The sequence below is a fragment of the Coregonus clupeaformis genome, unplaced genomic scaffold (assembly GCF_020615455.1).
Source record: "Coregonus clupeaformis isolate EN_2021a unplaced genomic scaffold, ASM2061545v1 scaf0145, whole genome shotgun sequence".
NCBI classification, from domain to species: domain Eukaryota; kingdom Metazoa; phylum Chordata; class Actinopteri; order Salmoniformes; family Salmonidae; genus Coregonus; species Coregonus clupeaformis.
This window is the reverse complement of record NW_025533600.1, coordinates 140,311-164,012: the sequence shown is the minus strand read 5'-3', so window position 1 is coordinate 164,012 and position 23,702 is coordinate 140,311. Positions and strand designations below refer to the sequence as shown.

Sequence of the window (23,702 nt, the reverse complement as noted above, 5' to 3'; positions counted from 1 at the left end):
GGCGACGCGCACCACTGGCTTGGTGCGAGGGGCAGGAACAGGCCGGGCCGGGCTGGCGACGCGCACCACTGGTTTGGTGCGGGGAGCAGGAACGGGTCGGGCTGTACTGGGAACACGCACCACTGGCTTAGTGCGGGGAGCAGGAACGGGCCGGACCGTACTGGGAACACACACCACTGGCCTTGTGCGGGAAGCAGGAATGGGTCGGGCCGTACTGGGAACACGCACCACTGGCTTGGTGCGGGGAGCAGGAACGGGCCATACCGGACTGGCGACGTGCACCACTGGCTTGGTGCGAGGGACAGGAACAGGCCGGACCGGGCTGGCGACGCGCACCACTGGCTTGGTGCGAGGGGCAGGAACAGGCCGGACCGGGCTGGCGACGCGCACCACTGGCTTGTTGCGAGGGACAGGAACAGGCCGGACTGGGCTGGCGACGCGCACCACTGGCTTGGTGCGAGGGGCAGGAACGGGCCGGGCTGGCGACGCGCACCACTGGCTTGGTGCAAGGGGCAGGAACAGGCCGGGCCGGGCTGGCGACGCGCACCACTGGCTTGGTGCGAGAGGCAGGAACAGGCCGGGCCGGGCTGGCGACGCGCACCACTGGTTTGGTGCGGGGAGCAGGAACGGGTCAGGCTGTACTGGGAACACGCACCACTGGCTTAGTGCGGGGAGCAGGAACGGGCCGGACCGTACTGGGAACACACACCACTGGCCTTGTGCGGGAAGCAGGAATGGGTTGGGCCGTACTGGGAACACGCACCACTGGCTTAGTGCGGGGATCAGGAACAGGCCGGACCGGACTGGTGACACGCACCACTTTCTTGGTGCGAGGAGCGGGACTGGGTTCCCTTATAAACCCCCGCTCCTTCTGCTGCCTAACCAGCTCCTCTCGCCGTGCCTCTACACTCTCCTTCTCCCTTATAGCCTCCTGTAGCTCCTCCCTCTGACCAAATAACTCCTGCTCCCTCTGAACCAATAGCCCCCGTAACCTGGTGGCCTCTTCTCCTAACCTGCAGAATCGCCCTGTCGCTGCCTCCTGCTGCCTCGTTGTCCACACCGTGTGCCCCCCCCCCCCAAATTGTCTTGGGGTTGCCTCTCGGGTCTCCGTCGTCGGCACTGTTGGCGCCGTTTCACCTTTCCTACCTTGTCATCCTCCTTCATCGCCTTCCGGTAGCGGACGGCCTCCTCCTCCGTAATTCTCCTTCAACCGAGGAGGACATCTACTAAAGTAACCTCCTGATTAATTCCCGGCGTTTGCTCTTGAACACGCTGCTTGGTCCTATTTTGGTGGGATCTTCTGTCTCGATCGTTTACGAACGAGAAGGACCAAGGCGCAGCGTGATATGCATTCATATTTATTAACGACTAAACACACGACAAAACAACAAACGAAACGTGAAGTCCAAGGTAGCATACAAACAACATACCTTACACGGAACAAGATCCCACAACTAACTAGTGCCAAAAGGCTGCCTAAGTATGGTCCCCAATCAGAGACAACGAGCGACAGCTGCCTCTGATTGGGAACCACACAGGCCAACATAGATCTAGACATACAAGATCTAAACATAGAAAATCCAACATAGAACATCACCACAATATATTCACAACAAGGAAAATCACACCCTGACTCAACAAATACGAGTCCTTAGAGTCAGGGCGTGACACACACACACACACCTCCATCCTCCCAATACACAGACACGCACACAGACGCGCACACACACACGCACTCACGCACAAAGGCCATACGCACGCACACACACAAGAACACACGCACTCACGCACACAGGCCATACGCACGCACACACACACACATCCCCCCTACACACACTCCCATTCTGAGTAATACCAACCAAATCGTTCCGAGTGAGTAGAGTACACAGCCCCATGGGAGCTGCAGGGTGCTCAGCATTCCTCCCACACTAAGACACACTACAATAAAGACTTCTCACCTCGCCACTACTTCGGGCCACGCTCCCCTCCACTACCCTCTGCTGTGGAGGTGGGCGGAGAAGAGAGGCAAGGGAGGCTGGTCACCTGGAGAACGCTGCAGGACAATGAGATACCTGCCGTCAGGCCTTTGTACTGCACAGCGGGATTCCTGCCGCAGCACTCTATCCGCCCAAGGCCCAGCAACCATAAACTAATAGCAGCCTTGCAGTTCAATTAATATAAATGTACCATCACAGAGAGAGGGACTTTATCATCTTTCCAATAATTCCTTTATAGGGAAAATGCTCCCTGGGTAATTCATAACTCATCCTGTACTCAAGGCAGTCAGCTTGGCGTCGCTTTACGAGATGCTGTTGCAGGAGATTATGCTGTGAGATTGAGACGCAAATGTTTCAGTATGATGTTACAGTACAAGTGCCCATAGACTCTACATTAAATAAATAAAGACTGTATTATTGAAGCACCAATAGCCACAGGAGAGGAATGACACATTTATGTTATACAACAAGTGTACAATATCCTCTCTGCTTAAAAGGAGAAAATAAGACTATGATTGAAGCCCAAATAGTCGCCAATACTGAAAAGCTTGCGTAGTGCCTCACACTTACAGCTCATTGAATAAATATACATAATTCAGTTGGAGAAAGGCACAGGCATTGAGATCTCTACCATGAAGAGTTAAAAAAAAGTGATATAAGTATGAATCCCAAGATTTAGGACAAATTATTTGTACCATCTCATGGCAACTCTCAGCAGTCATGCATAAGGTCTCTATATATGACAGAACATTAACTGCCATCCAAACTATCATGGTCCAAAAACACCAAGACAGTCGTGAAGAGGGCACGACAAAGCATATTCCCCCTCATGAGACTGAAAAGATTTGGCATGGGTCCTCAGATCCTCAAAATGTTCTACAGCTGCACCATCGAGAGCATCCTGACTGGTTGCGTCACTGCCTGGTATGGCAACTGCTTGGCCTCCGACCGCAAGGCACTACAGAGGGTAGTGCGTACGGCCCAGTACATCACTGGGGCCAAGCTTCCTGCCATCCTGGACCTCTATACCAAGCAGTGTCAGAGGAAGGCCCTAAAAATTGTCAAAGACTCCAGCCACCCTAGTCATAGACTGTTCTTTCTGCTACCGCACGTGCATAAGCGGCACCGAGCGCCAAGTCTAGGTCCAAAAGGCTTCTTAACAGCTTCTACCCCCAAGCCATAAGACTCCTGAACAGCTAATCATGGCTACCCGGACTATTTGCATTGTCCCCCCCCCCCTTTTACGCTCCTGCTACTCTCTGTTTATTATCTATGCATAGTCACTTTAACTCTACCCACATGTACATATTACCTCAATTACCTCGACTAACCAGTGCCCCCGCACATTGACTCTGTACCTGTACCCCCTGTATATAGCCTCCCTACTGTTATTTTATTTTACTGCTGCTCTTTAATTATTTGTTATTTGTATTTTTTACTTATCTATTTCTTTACTTAACACCTATTTTTCTTAAAACTGTGTTCTTGGTTAAGGGCTTGTAAGTAAGCATTTCACTGTAAGGTCTACACCTGTTGTATTCGGTGCATTTGGCAAATATAATTTGATTTGATTTGATCCTTGGTGCTAATAAGGTAGCCTCTGACCTCTGACCTCTGTGGTACAGATGAAGCAGTGGGGTCATATTCAGACTATAGCTATTCCCTGCCAGTGCTGTACAGTATGCACTAGGGTTAGACATACATTTTAAAGTGAAAAATCTGAGTCTCAGTGTCATTCTGTTAAAGTGGAACTGCCCTACTTAATAAACCATACTCTCCTCTCAGTTCAAGCTGAGGTTTCTATTCTGTTCTGTTGTATTTTATTGTATTCTATTAAGTTCAGTCCATTTCAAGATTAGATTTCTTTACTGTGGTAAGGGGAGACTCAGTGAAGCCTGTGTCCTGTGGGAATTGTTTGCCATATGAGAGGAGGTGACAGGTGAGTTCTCGATATCTAAAGAAAAGGCCTAGCTATCAAGGGCATTGAACAATGAACCTAATACACTCTCGAACAATGTACCTCACACACTGTACCATATGCACGCATACACACACACACACACCACACACACACACACACACACACACACACACGGTATTGAGGGAGCAGGAAGTACAAAAAGCCTGTCCATCCCATGAAGTTGATAGAAAGGGAGCATAGGCACATCTCCTGGGACTGAGAATCCAACTGGCAGACTTTTCAGATCCCTGGTCTTTCCAAGAACACGCATCTGTTCTCACATCATCCCACTTTCAATGTGTGTTGGTGGGCATGGATCATCAGCTCACAGCCCTCAGAGAGGATTCCACCATCCAACACATCCACGTAGGCCTACAGTCCTATGCATAGCCCACTGTTCCACTACCATCTCTCCCAAGCTTCCCATGTGAGTTATGGCATCTGACATGAGTACATTAGGTTAGGCTACTCTGCTCATGAGAAGAATCCAGCACATAACATTTGTTGATTGCGACATACGGGCTTAGAAGTAAAGGCTATCGCTAATACATCTCCTGTATGGTTTGTTGTCTCTCACTATTGCATGTAATTCAAGTTGCCTATTTACTCATGTTCAGATAAGAGATCGCATTTGTATATGAATTATACTACTTCCAGTTAAGATTATTATTGTTGTAAAATACATGTTTATTGTATCTTCTTTGAGCTGTGTTATTGTTTCATGTATGGATCATCCACCTGTCCTTGGAGGCCTATGTCCTAAGGGACCATTACCTTAAGCCATTTGGCTTTGTGAGCTGGGAGGCCTGGTCATGTATAAACAATGTGCAGTTGCTTTAGCTTTCAGATGTGTGAGATTCTACATGTGTACATACTGTATCTTCACCATCACTGTTGCACTGTGGGACTTCTCCGTCTGCTGTCCAACTGTGTGCTCCTAAACCCAACTAACTAAGCTGCCAGGTCCGTTATTCATAACATTATGTGAGTTCCACTGTATCACTATTATGCCCTAGTAAGTACAGTATAGAATGAGTGGGATACAGACTTCGCACCACAGAGATCCTAATAAATTAGTATTCTAATTATTAGTATTCCGTATTCTATGCTTTGCACTAACAACAACTATATTCCATATTGACACCCACAGACAAATGTGTGCATAGCTTGGTCTAACCTGACCTGGTAGCCTAATGACCCAGATATTTCATCACCTAAAGGTTCTTCCTAGAACTGTCAATGAAGGGCTCTGCCAAGAACCCTTTTATCTTTGGAGGGTTCTTCCTAGAACGGTTCCACCAGCCTTATGGTTTACAGGCCACATCAGGCCTGCAAGTCACATTATTCTGGTTTGCAAAGTGATGTGTAATTCCTATTGGAATCAAGCCAGAGTCAGGAGTGGAATTGTTAATCACCTGAAACCTGGATTGAGAATGGCTGGCAGGGTAGGGAAGATTGAATACTTTGACTACCTCAATCACTGTCACGCCCTGGCCTTGAGAGCCCGGTTATCTTTAGTTGGTTTGGTCAGGGTGTGAATTTCTATGTGTTGATCTAGTTTTGTATTTCTATGTTGGCCGGGTGTGGTTGCCAATCAGAGGCAGCTGTCTATCGTTGTCTCTGATTGGGGATCATACTTAGGCAGCCATGTTGCCTACCTTTGTTGTGGGATCTTGTTTGTGACTCTTGTTTGGCTTGTGTAGCCATTAGTGAGCGTCACGTCACGTCACGTCACGTTTGTTGTTTTTGTCTAGTGTTTATTTGTTCTAATAAACATGTACGCATACCACGCTGCACCTTGGTCTGACCCGTCTCTTAACGAACGTGACAATCATCTAAACTGGAACAACCATCTCAGTAAAGGGTGCAATAAATCCAACAGATTGGATTAGGGGAGGGAATGGCCGGCAGGGATGTAGCTCAGTTGGTAGAGCATGGCATTTGCAACGCCAGGGTTGTGGGTTCGATTCACGGGGGGTATAAAAAAAAGAAGGAAAAATGACAAAAATGACAAAAAATATGTATGCGCTAACTGTAAGTCGCTCTGGATAAGAGCGTCTGCTAAATGACTAAAAATGTAAAATACATCAAACACATGATTTCCATGACAAAGGCCCGCCATATCTTTGAAGAACTGAGTGGGGTCCACTGGCTGCGGTTGCGATTTCACTTTGCAAGAACGTGCAAGCCACAAACTCTTCCACTGGTTGAGTTTTGGTTTGATCCAACAGGTTGTCAGGTGCTAGCGGCTGGGCTAACAGGTGCTTGTTGTGGCGGTACCCTCATGGTGCTAGCGGCTGGGCTAACATGTGCTTGTTGTGGCGGTACCCTCATGGTGCTAGGCCCTGGCTCTAACTTGTTGGGCAGCATGGAGGATGGGCCGGTATTACATTTGCTTCTAGGCTCTCAACCTCGGTGGTTGGGCCAGCAGGCTGCTCGGCATCGCTCTCTGTGACAGTCAATTGGATCCCACCCAGGGCGGGGTAAAATTAGCTTCCTAAATAAGGCAGTACCTTAATGACATTGCATGGCTAGGTGCCCAATCAGAATGCATTTTTGAATTTTAACTAAATATATTACATCCCCCCTCAGATCATGAGCATATAGCCTCTGTCCCGTCTGTGCTACTGGCAGGCATTGCGGCGCTACATTGGCAAAACCGTCAATTGTAATTAATAACATTTTATGGGGCAACAATTGGGGAAGGGCACATTCTATCTGGGGGTCCATGCCCAGCTTATCCACCCCATAGAGCCAGCCCTGCCAAGGTAGCGAAGTCTCATTTATCTATCTAAACTGGAACCACCATCTCAATAACTGATGCAGTTATTAAGTCAAACCACTTAGATTTGGGTTAGTTTAGAAAAATGTGTTTTCTTTGTAATATAAGAGTAATCAATGTGCATGCAGAAACATAGATATTGAAATAAACTATTCTAAAAAGCAACCTGCAACAAAGCATGCTGGGAAATATGATAATGATGCCCCTCCCACATCTTTTTCACTGCGGGTTAATGGAAATTAACCACACTGTTGCTTCCACTGACTCAAATAGCACTGCATTTAGTCACTGCGGGTGTCAATTTCAATCCCACTGGTGTTAACCCCCCTAGAATCAACACTGGTTTAACGCTTACCTCTACGCCAAGATTTTAACGCCCACAAATTTGCTGTTTGGGGTCGTTCTTGAATTGCGGTGGCATTTGGGCATGGTATTTTTGAGTTTTAAAACTATGCAATATTCATTTGATTCAGTTTCAAATAATTGAAATGCATTTTCAATTTATAAATTTCAAGTTCTGTATACAAAACCAATGATAAAATTCAATTTCTGGTGGCACTGATATAACTCCATATGCTACATTTCCTGTCATTTTTGGCTATTGCTAACACTGTCACTTAAAGTATTTAACAAATGGTGATATTGAGTTACTATGACATTATCAGTTGGAGTTATGACTGTATACATCTAAATGTGTTATCAGCTCATGTAATGAGAATGTTAAATGATTTGGAGTTATTATATTCAACAAGCTAACTTACTGAGCTACCTGAAGCTGAATGTCTAAACTTTATTTCCAGCCCTGTGTCACGATCGTTGAGAGACGGGTGCAGCGTGAAAAGCGTACATGTTTATTAACTCAATAAACATACAAGAAACAACGTAACGTGAAGTCCTCCGGCTATACACATACAAGCCTAAACGGAACAAGATCCCACAACAAAGGTAGGCAACCAGGCTACCTAAGTATGATCCCCAATCAGAGACAACTAGTGACAGCTGTTTCTGATTGGGAATCACACCCAGCCAAACATAGAAATACAACCTAGATCTACCACATAGAAATACACTAACATAGATCTCAACAGAAAACTCACACCCTGACCCAACCAACGAGAGTTCTCTCGATCAGGGCGTGACACCCTGACCCTGCGTGAGCAGGCTAGAGCCAATACCCCCAATATTCCTGGAGCCTACGTACCCCAGTGTAACAAGGAGGGCCTGTACACCCCTAAGCAGTGCTATGGCTCTATAGGATACTGCTGGTGTGCTACCGCCAAGGGACAGATATCGTCTTTCCACTCCTCCAGGCTCTCCCCATCCCATGTGTAGTGAGACGGGTAGGAGTCAAGCATGTGTGCTGTATCATATCACAATTGTAATGAATTATAATCAGATTGATATACGATTACATTTTCAGTTGGAATAATGCCATTAACATTTATTAATCAGGTCACAATAACAAATTATTATCCTTCAGTCCCTAGCAGCCAGACGCTCCCAGAGAAGACCTCAAGACCCAGTGTTCCTGAGATGGAACGACCTGTGAACGGCAACCCACGGGTATTGGTTATGGGTTCCAAAGGCCTCTCAGAATGTTGGACCACCTATGTGTGGCAGCCCAGAGGACTTCATACCAGACACACCCACCCAATCTCCAGAATCCACTGGCGACCAGCAAGGTAAAGGAAACGCATCTGCCGCTGAGCAGCAAGAACCGGTCCCATTTTAGTCATTTAGCAGACGCTCTTATCCAGAGTGACTTTACAGTTAGTGAATACATATTTTTTTTATACTGGCCCCCCATGGGAATTGAACCCACAACCCTGGCGTTGCAAACGCCATGCTCTATCAACTGAGCTACATCCCTGCCAGCCATTCCCTCCCCTACCCTGGACGACGCTGGGCCAATTGTGCGCCGCCCATGAGTCTCCCGGTCACGGCCGGCTGCAACAGAGCCTGGATTCGAACCAGGATCTCTAGTGGCACTGCGATGCAGTGCCTTAGACCACTGCGCCACTCAGGAGTTTGGGTTAGGGTTAGGGTTAGGTATCATAAAGTCTGGTTTCCTTTACCCTTCTACATAGTTATAATACCCTTCTACATATTTATAATTTGGCACTCCAAGAGATTCAAACACACAATTACATTTCAGATACTGGGAACTTGGGAATTGCTGTAAATCCTTCACTAACTTTTCCAACCAGCCTAGAAATGACTAATCCAAGGCCTCCAGCTGTGAATAGAGAACTGATACCATTGGTATTTAGCCAGATTAAGTGGCTCTGCATGTACATTTATTAATTCATCAAACAGAATGTGAAAGTTCACCAAAGGAGGCACAGTGTACTGTAGTTTTACTTTTCTGTGGAAGACATGTTAGCAAATGCCACAATTGGGAGAAGCCTGAAAAGTTGCCATGCTGCACTTTTGGATTAAATTTGGGGACACTGGCCCCATCCAAGTTTTTGGATGGGTACCAAGAGTTACTGAGGAAGCCAAAGGGAAGAACGAATAATGACCTGATTTATCAACAAGCTGTAAGAAAGACACAGCATCTTGTCTGAACACTAATGAGAATAGAATTATGATAGAATGGGTTTGCTCTTTTCAGGAGAACGGACACTGCATGTAAGAGCAGTCAAGTCTCCAGCCAGCGACTATAGCCAGTCATCACATCACTGTCTGGACGGAACAGTTTTCAACGCACTAAATGAGCCCTACTACACAACTTCAGACTACAGTACATAAAACCTGTCAAAACAGTTGTCTGTGGGAAGCACTTTGGTGCTGGCATATTCAGAAGCCTTCACGTTGACGGTCTGTCCTTGCTCTTGAATGAATAATGGTCATTGCTGCACTCTGAGCAGAGCTTTGAGATGTACAGTAACCACACAGAGGAACAAGCAGCTGGCATCTTCACTTGTAGTAAATCGCTAATAGATTTGACGTACATCTACCAAACTGGCTTGTGGAAGGTTCAACATCCAAGCATGTACATTGGTATAAATATTAGTGACCAACTGCAGATACTAGAACTATTTTCACAGAATGACTCCTGACAAAACTAAGTATGCAACTATAGGAAGTGCATCATGTATATGGAAATTGGATATCTTAATGCAAAGCGAACATGAGTGTCTACATGTAATTGACTGTACACATGCAAATATGAGCATAAACATGTACACACACACACAGGCAGCACACTGTTGGGTTACCTTGGCACTGGAATCCTTGTTTCCCAAATCCCCTGTGAAAAGCAGTGAGAAGGAGCAGTCAGTGACAGTAGGACAGATGGTGTTCTTACCTGTCCTTCTAATGATGCTCCTTCAAGTCATACATTAGGGTCCCACTGGGCAAAAACTGGTTGAATCAACATTTTCCACATCATTTCAACACAAATCAATGTGACAACGTTGAATCAATTTGGATTTGCAACAAGTCAACTTAAGGACATTTAGTATTTTTTTAATTAACCCAACTTTTAACCTAAATCCAATGACGTGAAACGTTTTGATTTTACATTGAATTGACATTAGTTGACAGCTCAACCAAATGTAAACTGACATCTGTGCCCAGTGGGGTAGCTGTGGTCCAAGGCATTAGTGCACTTTCCTCTACTAGTAAAGCCCTGGACCAGAGCTAGCAGTAGGGTTACTGCTGTATCATTTGATTGTATTCATGTACAATAGATGGAGAGTTTAGACGTATCCAGGCTATAAGACCTGAGCATGGCAAGATGTGTGGTGGACGTACAATGGATGGAGAGTTTACGGATGTGTCCAGGCTATAAGACATGAGCATGGAAAGATGTGGGGAGGAGGGAAATTAGACTTCAAAAGAAAGGAAAGATCAATTCAATAGCTTACTGAATGTGAGTGCAAAATAAACAACAATATCTGATACACCCCCTCAATCATCAGAGGAATAGGCTTTATGGGGCGAGTTTAGTATGGCCTGGTCGGTAAACAATTGGCACATTAGCATCAGATCCATACCCAATTCGGGAGCACTGAGTTCTAGTTGCCAATCAGCACGCAGAAGGGTGTTTTTGTAAGGTGAAGGGCGAGCGCCATATGATTTAACGAGAATCGCGCCTGTGAAATTATTAACTGTTCGCATCAAATGGAATTTATTGAACATTCATAACTACTACATCCAATTAAGTTGATAACAGAAGGTGTAATTTGAATTAACAAAGTATACATTTTTACAAGGATAAGCGCCTAATAGGCTAAGAATGAGTCTAATAGCAGTGCCTCTGTCAAAACTATTGTACACTTTACATAAGGCAGACCTATTTTGCATTATACAAAACAACAAATAGGGTAAACAAGAAAATACACTAACACGAGCGCAATGAGAGCGCACCAACTTTTCCTCTCCCCTTTCACACAATGACGGGTGCACAACAGCATTGATGCTTACCATATGAAGTCTGTGCAATGACTGCAGAATGTCGGTTGCTTGAAAAACCTGGCAGTAAATTTGTGATTTTTGACTTCATGCACGTTTTTCTGCCGCAGAGCACCTTTACGGGCGAAACGGTTCCCAACCGCAGCTGAGTCGCAATAATGTAAAAGATGATGATCAGCCATTGCAGAAAAAGTAGGCTACACGTTCGTACAGTTCAGTTTTATTCCAAAGTATCTTCAATTGTATTTCAATACGATCACTAAAATACTATAGGCTACCGCAACTGCGAAATAGCCACTGGACAGCGGGTTTCCCTTTTGCTAGAGCCACAGCTGAGCGCTTCTTTTTCATTCTAAGTGACGTCAATAATATGATATCCAGTGTTGAACAACAGCTGTTCGAAATTGGAAGTTAGCAACGCCATCATGTGGATGAAGTGTATTATTACAGCGATACGCTATTCTCAGAAAATAATCTGTGTTTAGGCTACTCATATTCCATGCTCATCATCTAGCTAAACCTATATAATTTTTGGCAACAAATATGTTTGTACCTGGGACAATCGCAGTTCAACCTTTGTTTCCTAAATCTACCTCTGTTGCACAGACCGCTTTCTTTATTTTAATCGTGAACAGGCTGCGTGATTTTGCCTCACCATATAGATTTCTGGGTCGTTCCACCAATTCGGTGCCTTTTGAGGTGTGCAATTTGGTGAAAAAAATATATTTGGATTTCACATCATTGTAACATTATGTCATAAAGAGCACATGTTCAATAAAAAAAAAACGTTTTCCCATCTCAAGAGGTTGAATAAAAAAATAACAGGGTTGACGATTTCATCTTAAATCAGCCATGAATCCTCTTGTGAAAGGGGGAATGGAAGCTTGTTGTGTGCAAGAGGGAGGGGCAATTGAATGCAAGATTCACACAAGAAAATGAAATTGTTAAAACGTTTCTAGCCTGTCTATCTATGGGCTAAAGGGTTGACATGTTCTCAACCCACTCAGTTTTACTGAGTGGTCCTCTGTAGCTCAGCTGGTAGAGCACGGCGCTTGTAACGCCAAGGTAGTGGGTTCGGGACCACCCATACACAAAAAAACAAAAACATTTATGCACGCATGACTGTAAGTCGCTTTGGATAAAAGCGTCTGCTAAATGTCATATTATATTATATATTTTACACCACAAAACACCAGAAAATTGCCAAAAAGAGTAGGACCAGCCCACCTTCTTTTACACTATTATTTGATTATTAGATGTTAAATGCTTATTTTGAAAAAAATATTTAAAAAGGAATAGTTTCACCATATTAAAACGAGAGTTCAGTTCACATAACAGGGTTGACCTTAAAATGAGGGACATTTTTATTTTATTTTTACCTTAAAATGAATCACTAACCACATTATTATTTATTTAATCTTTAGGAATGAATTTATCAAAGCAACAAAATAACTAGGGCTTTACAATGATGGTGAAAACTTGGAGAAATGTTGAGGTTAAGTGTGTTAACTTCCTGGAAGTCACAGAGGGACAGGTCAAAATCCTGAATTTGGCACTTTAGCAAGTCTATATTCATATAAAACATCTGATTGATCGAATTCTCCATGTGGTCTATATTAAAGGGCACTTCATTGAATATAACAGCCTTTTAAAATTCAATATTGGTGCACAATTTCTACTTAAAATATCAAAGGGATGCTAAATAAACTCATTTCGTTGAATGACACTAATACATTTCTACTGTGATTTGCATGATAATGTTGGTATGCCCTTTAAAGAATGTCATTGCTCGCTGAAAAAACACGTTCAATCACTTTCGCAAACCAACATTACAGCTAGCCCTATAAATAGTACGGCAAATTCATGATATTGATAATAGGCCTAAACATTTTTAAAAATACAATATTCAAATGTAATTATTTGTTATTCATCTGAATTTGGCTTACTATGTATAGGGTTAGGCCTTCATCACAACATACCTGGTTAAAATAGGCCTACAGTACCAGTCAAAAGTTTGGACACACCTACTCATTCAAGGGTTTTTCTTTATTTTTACTATTTTTTACATTGTAGAATAATAGTGAAGACATCAAAACTATGAAATAACACATATGGAATCATGTAGTAACCAAAAAAGTGTTAAACAAATATTGTATATTTGAGATTCTTCAAATAGCCACCCTTTGCTTTGATGACAGCTTTGCACACTCTTGGCATTCTCTCAACCAGCTTCACCTGGAATGCTTTTCCAACAGTCTTGAAGGAGTTCCCACATATGCTGAGTAAAAAATAAAGAAAACCTCTTCAATGAGTAGGTGTGTCCAAACATTTGACTGGTAGTGTACATTTATGCATTTGTATTTAAATACTTATTTTCTTTGTCTTTGAGTATTTAAAAATAATGTGGCCGAATCCAACAACTTATAGGTATTTGAAAGTATAAACAAAGAAAAAAATCCTGGAAATAGACCTATTTGAAACTATTTACATTGAGTTGTACAAATGGGCCTAGACTCGGCTACTTGTTTCCAATTATTTTATTGTTTACCTAGAACCAAACAGACCTGTGTACAAATGCATAGTAATGATTTGAACCCAGGTCTGCATCACATCATTTTGTAAAACTATTTAACTCTATACTCAATGCAACATCTTGCAAATGCACAGAAAGGGTATCATTTTGGAAACGATAGCACGAGCACTTGTTGCTAAGTCATCTTTGATTGACAATTTCTATGACAACAAGGACGCTCCCTTTTTCTGTTTACGGAAAAAGGATGTGACGTAAGACGCAGTCTGTGAAGCAGAAGTTTGAACCGTTTGGTTCTGCAAAAGCTGGTAATAACAAGCTAATAACTCAACTTTTCCCAGTATTATCGCATAATGTTAGTTTGAAGTGTAATATATCGTAATTCTCTAACTAGCGACTAAAATGTATACAAATTAGCAGTGAATGCTAAGCGCGCGGCCAGTTTTTGTCGTTTTGAAGTGCTGCTGACTGTAACAGTACAGAACTGATGCTAGCCAGATTGCTAGCTAACAAAGAATTTGCAGTTCTTGTCTAGCTAGCTGTATCGATAGCTGCACATTTATTGACAAACTAGCTATATCATATTCAGTTGTGAGAGCTAGCTAGTAGGATAGATATGCCGTCCTCACTTTCTCTTTGCAAGTCATAGGGTCTAGCGACGGTTCAGTTGCCTAGATGCAGTTATTAGCCAGCTGAGCTGGTGGCTCACTGAGTCTGTGTAGCTAACTCTTCCAAAGTTAGTTCTATGCAGGGTTGCCGATTTGATGACAGTAACAGCAAAGAGTTGCCAAATTTGTATTGAAACCTCTATTTTGATAACTTTCTGCGCATGGTTTTTGTGATGCACATGCGCATAACGTTATATGGATATTTCGAAAACGTAACCAGTCGAAAGTAACACTTAAAATGTGTGTTTTTCACAATGTGCAGGACATTATGAACAAACAACAGGAGACGTGGGAGAAACTGGACTCAGAGTTTGACCATCACCTGGTTGACATGAAACCATATGTCCTAAAACTCCACCACAAGACAGGTCTACAGTAAAATGAGTTGTATAACTAAAAAGCAAGTGTTCTATAAATTGTAATTGTCTTATGTGTTAATAGTAAGTAATGCATTGATTGTAATTTCTTGCTCCCTATTTGACCTCAGAGCGCCAGCGATGTGCCCTGTGGATCAAGAAGCTGTGTGACCCAGCTGTATCCGGCTCGGGCCTGATGGGACGCAAGAACCGCAACATGTACTCCCGCCTTCTCCTGCACATGCTCAGAAGAGGGGTCCTGGAGGGCCCTTTCAGCCACAAGCCAGAGTCAGGCAGTCTCAGGACTCTACCAACATATATGGTAAACAAACAATCCTATATATAGTACTAAAGAGCAATGATGATGTAAGCTACTATAAATTCCAGAAGTATCATTTCTGCTCTGTACTGCTAGTAGGCTGCCCATGCTGTTTATGTTTGTTTGTTTAATTCATGGTATGCCATTTTATAGTACTTTGTAGGCCCTGTATGTTATATGTTTTTTTTTTTTCTGTTTTAGATGGCTAAACTCAGCTCTGCACCTTTTCTCATTGCCAGTCCATCTACTTTGATGAGCCTCTATGTGGCCGGGGCCTGGAGCAGAGCACTGCAGTCCTGCCTGACTGGGTAACAGGAGAGCTGGGCCAGGGTGACGACTCCTGGGAAAGCCTGCTCAGAGAGCGGGCCAGCTCCTCACCCACAGCCTACTCTAACACACACAGGTAGGTTATTCCCCTGCATAAACTAGCGCTTAAGCTACATACTCAACTGGTATGCATGCTAGCTACAGTAGAAGTCTGCTGAATTCAAACACACACACACAGGTGTTTAATCTGGAATAGACCACCTCACCCTCTGGGCAAAAGTGGTTGAGTCAATGTAGTTTCCTAGTTATTTACTCTTACTTAAAAACCTCTTCGATGTAAAGTCCCCTAAACCTGCGTGGTTCTGCATTTACTTTTTCCCCAACCTAAATATGCTGGACTGCCCTCGAATTCTGAAACATTGTCTATGCTACTCAACATGTTTTTTTATTTGTTTTTTATTTTATTTTTTATATAATATGCTACTTACAGTAGTTGTATACATACTTCAATGTAAAATATCAACTGTCTGTTCACCTGTTAAATCTGACTGTATGTTATAAACCACATTGCACTGAGCGATAGCCCTTGTTCCCAGGGGCACAGTAGTATATTTTCTGAGCCTGTGTGACGTAGGATGTGAAATCTGAAACCACTTGAAGCTGGGATGGCCCTCCTGCCATTTTATTAGCTCTTCCAACTGTCCATCAACTCCTGGCTGAACCCTAAGTCACAGCCAATGACAAAGCACATGCCTGCAATCCTTACATCGTAGCGCTGTAGGAGAGATCGTTTCGATAGCCATTCATCTAAAATAATTAATAGATTTTAAACAAAATACACTTCCTGTTTGTCAAAGAGGGACAAGATTAATGTGAAATGAAAGGTGAGTTCCTAACGAGTTCAGGAAGCCAAGCTAAAGCTCTGAGACATTCACAGCGATGGGGGCAGACGTTTTGCTTAAGAGAGACCTTTAGGAAATATACATATTTTCTCTAACACTAAACATACAAATATGTATTTTACAGTTATAAGGAAGGTGAAATCTTATATTTAGTCTATATTAAGCATATGTCATTTCAAGCCTTATTCATACAGTTTTGTTGAATAGGAAATACATCATATAACATATTTCATATTTTTTATCATATTTGTACTGTGTACTTGAGCTTGTGTCCTCAAAAGTGACTACACCTCAGCAATTTATAGCTTTTTACCAGAAAGGTGAGATTTTAACCTTTCTTGGAGTATGCAGCATTACTAGTTATTGTGTATGGCCCTCATGATAAATAATTACTTTTGGGGATTACGTTGATTACATTTAGTTACATTTAACTGTTTTTTAATTAATGTAATCACGTTGTGTTGACGTAGCTATTTCGTTGAATTTGCACAAAACATCATCAATATGGTTGTGCACTTTTTGCGAAATCTGTATTGTTTTCAGAAGCTTGATCTCATGACAGTGCAATCAGATATGGACAGTGGACACTTGCTTTTTTGTATAGGCTACTGTATGGTCCCTAGGCTCCCTGTTTCTAGGTTCTTAAGTAGTCTGGAAACATTGAACCCTCTCAGTCAGTCTACCAGTAAAACGGCTCTAGTAACTTGCTTATCAACAAGCGTTAATGTCGAGCCATGTACATAGCCTATCTATTTACTAGGCTACTACCCACTGTGCAAAAACATTGTTTCCATGTAATTTCAACAAAATAATTTCAATGTGATGACGTTGAATCAATGTTGAAAACTGATTGGATTTGCAAAAAGTCGTCAACGTAAGGGAATTTAGTCTTCTTTTCACCCAACTTTTAGCCTAAATCCAATGACATGGTTACATTTTTGGTTGATTTCAAGTTGAATTCACGTTAGTTGACAACTCAACCAAATGTAAATCAAAACTAGACGTTGAAATTATGTTTGTGCCCAGTGGGAAGGGGGAGACCTTTAATGCTTTGTTGAATCTACTTTTTTAAAATCTGGGCCAAGGTTGATGTAGGGACAGTGGTGACTGGTTCTTGGAAAATATTATTAAGGATGTGTTGAACGGGACGACTAGTTGCTTGCACTGGAAAATTCAGTGGCATCTTGAGCCAAAGAACCATTCAGCTCAGTTAGATTGATTGTGGTTCTGTTTGTGTCCCTATGTGTATAGTCACTTTAAAGATACACATAAGTTTGATTTTGAAAAGCCGTTGGCATGACGTACGAGATGTCCTCGTTACAAATCCGACCAGTTACACAAGCATGCCTAACGGTAACCTCAATTAGCCTAAGTACACTGGCTGTATTGAAGAGCTGGATTTTTTTGTCTGACTAGTGTCTGATTGGGATAAGAGCATTTAAAGAGCGTATAGATCAGGCTAAGGCCTGATGGAGAAAATGACTTAGTACCCAGGCTCTTTAATGTGACTCTCCCATTTAGATAAGACTCTAGGGACCTAATTTGACTCCTTGCGATGTTTGATCTTTCGATCTCTGCCTCATGCCATTAATCAGGTGATGGGGTGTTTTTTTAACTCTCAAAACAGCCGTAATTCATGTCCTAACACCTGATAAGTGAAGTAGTCATTTAACTTTGGGGTGCTTGCAGGTTAGGCTTTATCAGAAATCCTGTTCTATATCGGCAATCCTGTTCTATATCGGCAATCCTGTTCTATAGCAGCAATCCTGTTCTATATCGGCAATCCTGTTCTATATCGGCAATCCTGTTCTATAGCAGCAATCCTGTTCTATATCGGCAATCCTGTTCTATATCGGCAATCCTGTTCTATATCGGCAATCCTGTTCTATATCGGCAATCCTGTTCTATATTGGCAATCCTGTTCTATATCGGCAATCCTGTTCTATATCGGCAATCCTGTTCTACACTGAGTATACCAAACATTAGGAACACCTTCTTAAAATCTCGGAAGTATCGTGATGTTGGACATCTGGGTTTAGAAACTCTGTTAAACTGGCTAGGAGAGAGACACTATATTTGACTGGAGTGAGTAAGTTCCAGATTTGGCCACAGGATGGCGATACTCACCTGCAGAACCCTGATGGTTCTGTACCTCTGTTCTCAACTGATAAAGTCTAGTTGTTTCTGTGTGAAAGGAATGGGGATAGCAAGCTGATCCAGGTTAAGAGATCATCCTCAGAGGCTCTGGTGTGTAGCCTACGTGCCAACTCCTGGTACTCACATGTCACTTATGGATCAGGCCTTAAACATGCCATGACTGTCTTGACACATTGTTTGTTGTCTGTGGCGTGCCTTGGAGAGCTCTGAGAGAAGGGGGAGAGAGGCGAAGTGTGTGTATGTGTTGGGGGAGCTGAATCTTGAAACAAATCTCATGTTGACTCGGCATGTGTGGAAGTGTTGCGTTCGTTACTAAAGATGAGGGGAATTTCTGGTCTTTCGCCCCTCATAGCAAACAGGCAAAGGTGGAAGGATGAATGTGTGGTGGTGGTTAGCAGCATATTTATTAACCCCTATATGTTTCTTATGTGAATCCCTTCCGTTGCTCTCTCTCTCTCCTCTCTTTTGTTTTTTCTGCTTTCTGTTTTACTCACTCTGACTTCTGTCTATCATCTGAGTTCCACACATGAGAACCCTTAACCTCTCCCTCTCCCTCGCCAAGTGTGACAGTAACATTGTCCTTGCAGCAGCAGACATCAAACAGCCTTCATGAACGACCTGTTTAGCCGCCTCAGGTGTTTCCCTCCAAGGCAAGAGTCTCTCCGTTGACCTTGCCTCCAGGTGGTTGAGTTAAGGGGTCCACGTCTTGTTTGTGCCCCAGGGTCGGGCTACCTTCCTTGGGGTGCCTGAGGGTGAGACCTGGGGCCTCTGGCCCCTGCACCTGGAGGTCATGGATGAAGCGTATAGATGTCAGGCTTTTTTAATAAGACTGGCTGCAGCAGCAGAGACACACACTTCCCCTCTCTCTCCCCTAGCCCCGACCTGCCTGGCTGGCACAGCTTTGATCTCTGGGCCTCAGACTCCAGGCACATCTGATTCAATTATCCTCATCCACCTGTTGACTTTGAGGCCCGACATTGCATTGCTCGCTTGGCCCCCGGTCTGCCTTTCACGGCTCTGTGTGTGTGTGTGCATACTTGAGGGGAAGAAAGAGTGCCTGTTAGTTTTCACGTAGGCTGCTTTAACAGCTGGTAGGGAGACACACAAAGGATACAAAATATGCTTTCATGATGATAAGTTTGACCTCAACCGACACTGTAATTGAGAACATACCAGTTTTGTATCCTTCAGTCTCGCTCACTTTATAACAGAATGTAGATGCATAGAGAGCTCCCCCTCCTGGCTCTGATGCTGAATTTCACTGGTCCACCTTCTCTATCTCCCTCTTATGCCCCATACAGGTCAAAAATGCGTGCTGTTGGGGGTACTGGAGGACTGGAGTTGGGAAACACTGTTACACTGCCCTCAGTGCCCTGATTCTGTCAGAGTCAGCAAAGGTTCCCATTGTTGTCCTCTCTCTCTCACTGGCTGCTGGGGTGTATAGAAATGTAATGAATAGGACTGGGACTTGCCAGGGACCTCATAATACAATATCACGATACTTAGGTGCTGATACGATATGTATTGCGATTCTCACGATTCTATGTATTGCGATTCGATGTTCCAAACATATTGCTCACCTTGTCTGCTGCAGGGGAACAAGAGAGAGCCATGTAAAAGCGAGTGTTGATCAGTCATGGAAATAAAAGTGCTGAAAATGTTGGCTCACCATTTAAATAATAAGATTGATAGCAAGCTAGAGAAGAAATACCAGTTTTGGCACAGGTACAGCTGACTAGAGCTAGCCAAAGTTAACTACCTAGAAATAATATTGTCAAAAAATAATATTGCGATACTCTAATGTATTGATTCCCCCCCGCCATTACTAGTAATGACTAGACTTCGTTTGTCTTGTACAATAAAAAAGGGAATGGTGTCAGTCATCTGTACAATACATTTCTATTTGAACTTTCTGTAACGTTTTATCCTCTTGAACAGGCAACACACACACACTGTTGGGTGAAATGGTTCATGTGGATGTTTTTGATAGAACATTTTAGTCATTTAGCATACACTCTTATATAGAGTGATTTACAGTTCATTCATCTTAAGATAGCTAGGTGAGACAACCACATCTCAGTCATAGTAAGTACATTTTTCCTCAATAAAGTAGCTATCTGCAAAGCCAGTGCTAGTAGGAAAAAGTCAAGTGCGAGAGGCAAGGGTGTTAGTTTGTTGAAGAGAGTAAAACGTTGAGCTAAAAGCATAGCTGCATCAGAAATGAGCCAAGTACAGATGTAGGATCTTAATTTGATCACTCTTTTGTTGCTCAGAATTTTACTGCACCGCAGGAAATAGCCTAACCAGCTAATATCCTAACCACCGATCAAGCAACATTATGGACTAAACGTTCAAATCATGTTGCTGCAGTATTATTTTGCTGCGACAATACAGGTCAAAGTATAAAGATCCTACATCTGTACAGCATGACTCACATTTGATGAGTTACACATGATATTGATAGACATAATGTAAGCCAGTGATTGAGTGAAGCTATTGCCTGTAATATAACCAGTGATACATGGACACTCAGATCTTTGTATTTAGTTGTTCTCTTCAATCTTTCCTAATGTAAATCTCTCTCTCATCTATCTCTTTGTTTCTCCCTCCCTCTCTATATATCTCCCTCTCCCTCCCTCTCTTTCTCACGTTCTCTTTTATCTCTTTCTCCCTCCCTCTCTCTCCAGGAGAAGACGGCTATATGAGGAGAAGTCTCCATCTCGGCCCCTGGCCTCCAGCCCAGTCAAACGCTCTTCCGAAGACCACAACAAAGGGGTCAGCAGCACTCTATAACACTCTGTCTCTTCTTGTCACTATTTGGCAACTCATTTACATTTAGTCTATTTTATCTTAGTTAGGGAGTTTGTAATTACAGAGTCTTACATTTCAGGCAGGACATATTCTATTCTGTAATGACATTCTCCATCATATCATACCATTGATAGTATTTCCACTCAGTAGGTTGAATGGCTGCGGTACAGAGAGTATGACATTACACTCACCGTACGTGACTCTACTTGGCATACCTCGATATCAATAACAATAAACACTGTGGGTGACATTTACAGGCGATGAATCAGGACTATGACCATTTTAATCAGCCTGGTATTTCTTCTCCATCATTTGTCTGTGTAATACGAGGTGTTAACTTTGCACTGTGCCTAGTTCTGTTACGAGAGACAAAGAGAGAGGGAGAGGTCCACTCCACCTGATTTCAATCGGGTTTAAAAAATGACTACAGTTCTCAAATGTATTAGATATTTATCTTTCTTAGATATCTCACTCTCGCCAAGCCCCAACCCCAGGTAAAACCTGACCCTAAAACAACAGCACCCTGGAAATGTTCACATTATAACGTATATACAAAATGTTCATAACACCTGATCCTGAATCAACAGCAGCACCCTGGAAACGTTTGCGTAACATTCACACAGCGTTCGTGTAATGTTCACATTATATAACAGCGTTTCAGGACTGGGACGCCCTGTAACAAAAGACTGAGCAAAACAACAGAGGGGAGAGCGTTGTGACCCCTGGACTGGAATTTAGACTGCAGGGGGACAGGACGGGGACGGAAATGGTCTGGAACGGCCAAACATCTGGTGTGGGGAGGAGAGGGAGGGGAAGAGGAGAGGGAGGGAGGGGAAGGGGAGAGGGAGGGAGGGGAAGAGGAGAGGGAGGGGAAGAGGAGGGGAAGAGGAGAGGGAGGGGAAGAGGAGGGGAAGAGGAGAGGGAGGGGAAGAGGAAAGGGAGAGGGAGGGGAAGAGGAGAGGGAGGAGAGTAAGGAAGGAGAGAGGAGGGGAGGAGGAGAGGGAGGGGAAGAGGAGAGTAAGGTAGGATAATGGAGGAAAGGAGAGAGGAGGGGGGAGAAAGACAGGGAGGGGAGGAGAGTATAGTAAAGAAGGGTTGGAGAAGCAGTTGGGTGGGGCTGGCTGTTAAGAATACAACACACCCTACTAAACAGGATGTGCACTTGTTGTCCCTCACTCAGTATCACCTATTCTCTTTGGTCCCTAGGTGGATGGCCACAGGAAGCCAGTGGTGCCGTCTCCTGACGACAGTGACCTGGAGGCTCGCCTCAACAGCTGGAACCTGGGGGTATGTCTGCCAGGGCCACGTTTAGTAGCCAAACGTTGTTGAACGTGGCAGATAGAAATGCCATGAATAGAGCCAACGTGATTCCATAATTCTAGTCAGATAAGCATGTTTGTGCTGCATAACATACACTATATATCAGTGGAGGCTGCTGAGGGGAGGACGGTTCATAAAAATGGCTGGAACAGAGCAAATGAAATGGCATCAAACACATGGAAACCATGTGTATTTGGAAACCATGTGTATTTAAGATCATTCCACCTATTCCGCTCCAGCCATTACAACGAGCCTGTCCTCCCCAATTAAGGTGCCACCAACCTCTTGTGCTATATATACAAAAGTATGTGGACACCCCTTCAAATTAGTGGCTATGGCTAATTCACCCACACCTGTTGCTAACAGGTGTATAAAATCAGGCACACAGCCATGCAATCTCTATAGACAAACATGGCAGTCAAATGGCCCGTACTGAAGAGCTCAGTGACATAGGATGCCACCTTTCCAACTAGTCAGTTCATCAAATGTCTGCCCTGCTAGAGCTGCCCTGGTCAACTGTAAGTGCTGTTATTGTGAAGTGGAAAAGTCTAGGAGCAACAACGGCTCAGCTGGGAAGTGGTAGGAACTCACAGAACGGTGCTCACAGTGCTTGCAACACTCACTACCGAGTTCCAAACTGTCTCTGGAAGCAACGTCAGCACAAGAACTGTGCGTCGGGAGTTTCATGAAATGGGTTTCCATGGCCGAGCAGCCGCACACAAGCCTAAGATCAATGCCAAGCGTCGGCTGGAGTGGTGTAAAGCTAGCCGCCATTGGACTCTGGAGCAGTGGAAACGCGTTCTCTGGAGTGATGAATCACACTTGACCATCTGGCAGTCCGACGGACAAATCTGGGTTTGGCGGATGCCAGGAGAACGCTACCTGCCCGATTGCATAGTGCCAACTGTAAAGTTTGGTGGAGGAGGAATAATGGTCTAGGGAGGTTTTTCATGGTTCGGGCTAGGCCCCTTAGTTCCAGTGAAGGGAAATCTTATAGACAATAACATTCTAGACAATTCTGTGCTTCCAACTTTGTGGCAACAGTTTGGGGAAGGCCCTTTCCTGTTTTAGCATGACAATGCCCAGTGCACAAAGCGAGGTCCATACAGAAATGGTTTGTCGAGATCGGTGTAGAAGAACTTGACTGGCTTGCACAGAGCCCTGACCTCAACCCCATCGAACACCTTTGGGATGAATTGGAACGCTGACTGCGA

General features: G+C 43.7%; 2 protein-coding genes across 3 annotated transcripts in view; one reads left to right on the top strand and one right to left on the bottom strand.

Annotated features, from left to right (window-relative positions):
- Window positions 1–11,460, bottom strand: part of prkcab (protein kinase C, alpha, b) — a 190,537-nt gene extending 179,077 nt beyond the window's left edge. The window contains exons 1-2 of the mRNA XM_041870974.2: window positions 11,171–11,460; window positions 9,961–9,992 (exon numbers count right to left, since the gene is read on the bottom strand). Coding sequence (XP_041726908.1) covers window positions 9,961–9,992; window positions 11,171–11,340 — 202 coding nt within the window. The 5' untranslated portion in view covers window positions 11,341–11,460. The remainder of the gene's footprint in view (window positions 1–9,960; window positions 9,993–11,170) is intronic.
- A 2,475-nt stretch (window positions 11,461–13,935) lies between these two features.
- The window catches only part of LOC121557119 (centrosomal protein of 112 kDa), a 120,314-nt gene continuing 110,547 nt past the window's right edge, over window positions 13,936–23,702 (top strand). The window contains exons 1-6 of one of the 2 annotated variants that reach the window (XM_045213720.1): window positions 13,936–13,996; window positions 14,619–14,724; window positions 14,844–15,034; window positions 15,271–15,434; window positions 21,045–21,132; window positions 22,375–22,455. In XM_045213720.1, coding sequence (XP_045069655.1) covers window positions 14,625–14,724; window positions 14,844–15,034; window positions 15,271–15,434; window positions 21,045–21,132; window positions 22,375–22,455 — 624 coding nt within the window. In that variant the 5' untranslated portion in view covers window positions 13,936–13,996; window positions 14,619–14,624. Of the gene's footprint in view, window positions 13,997–14,618; window positions 14,757–14,843; window positions 15,035–15,270; window positions 15,435–21,044; window positions 21,133–22,374; window positions 22,456–23,702 lie in introns of those variants that run through there. The other variant, XM_045213721.1, reaches the window with a different exon arrangement.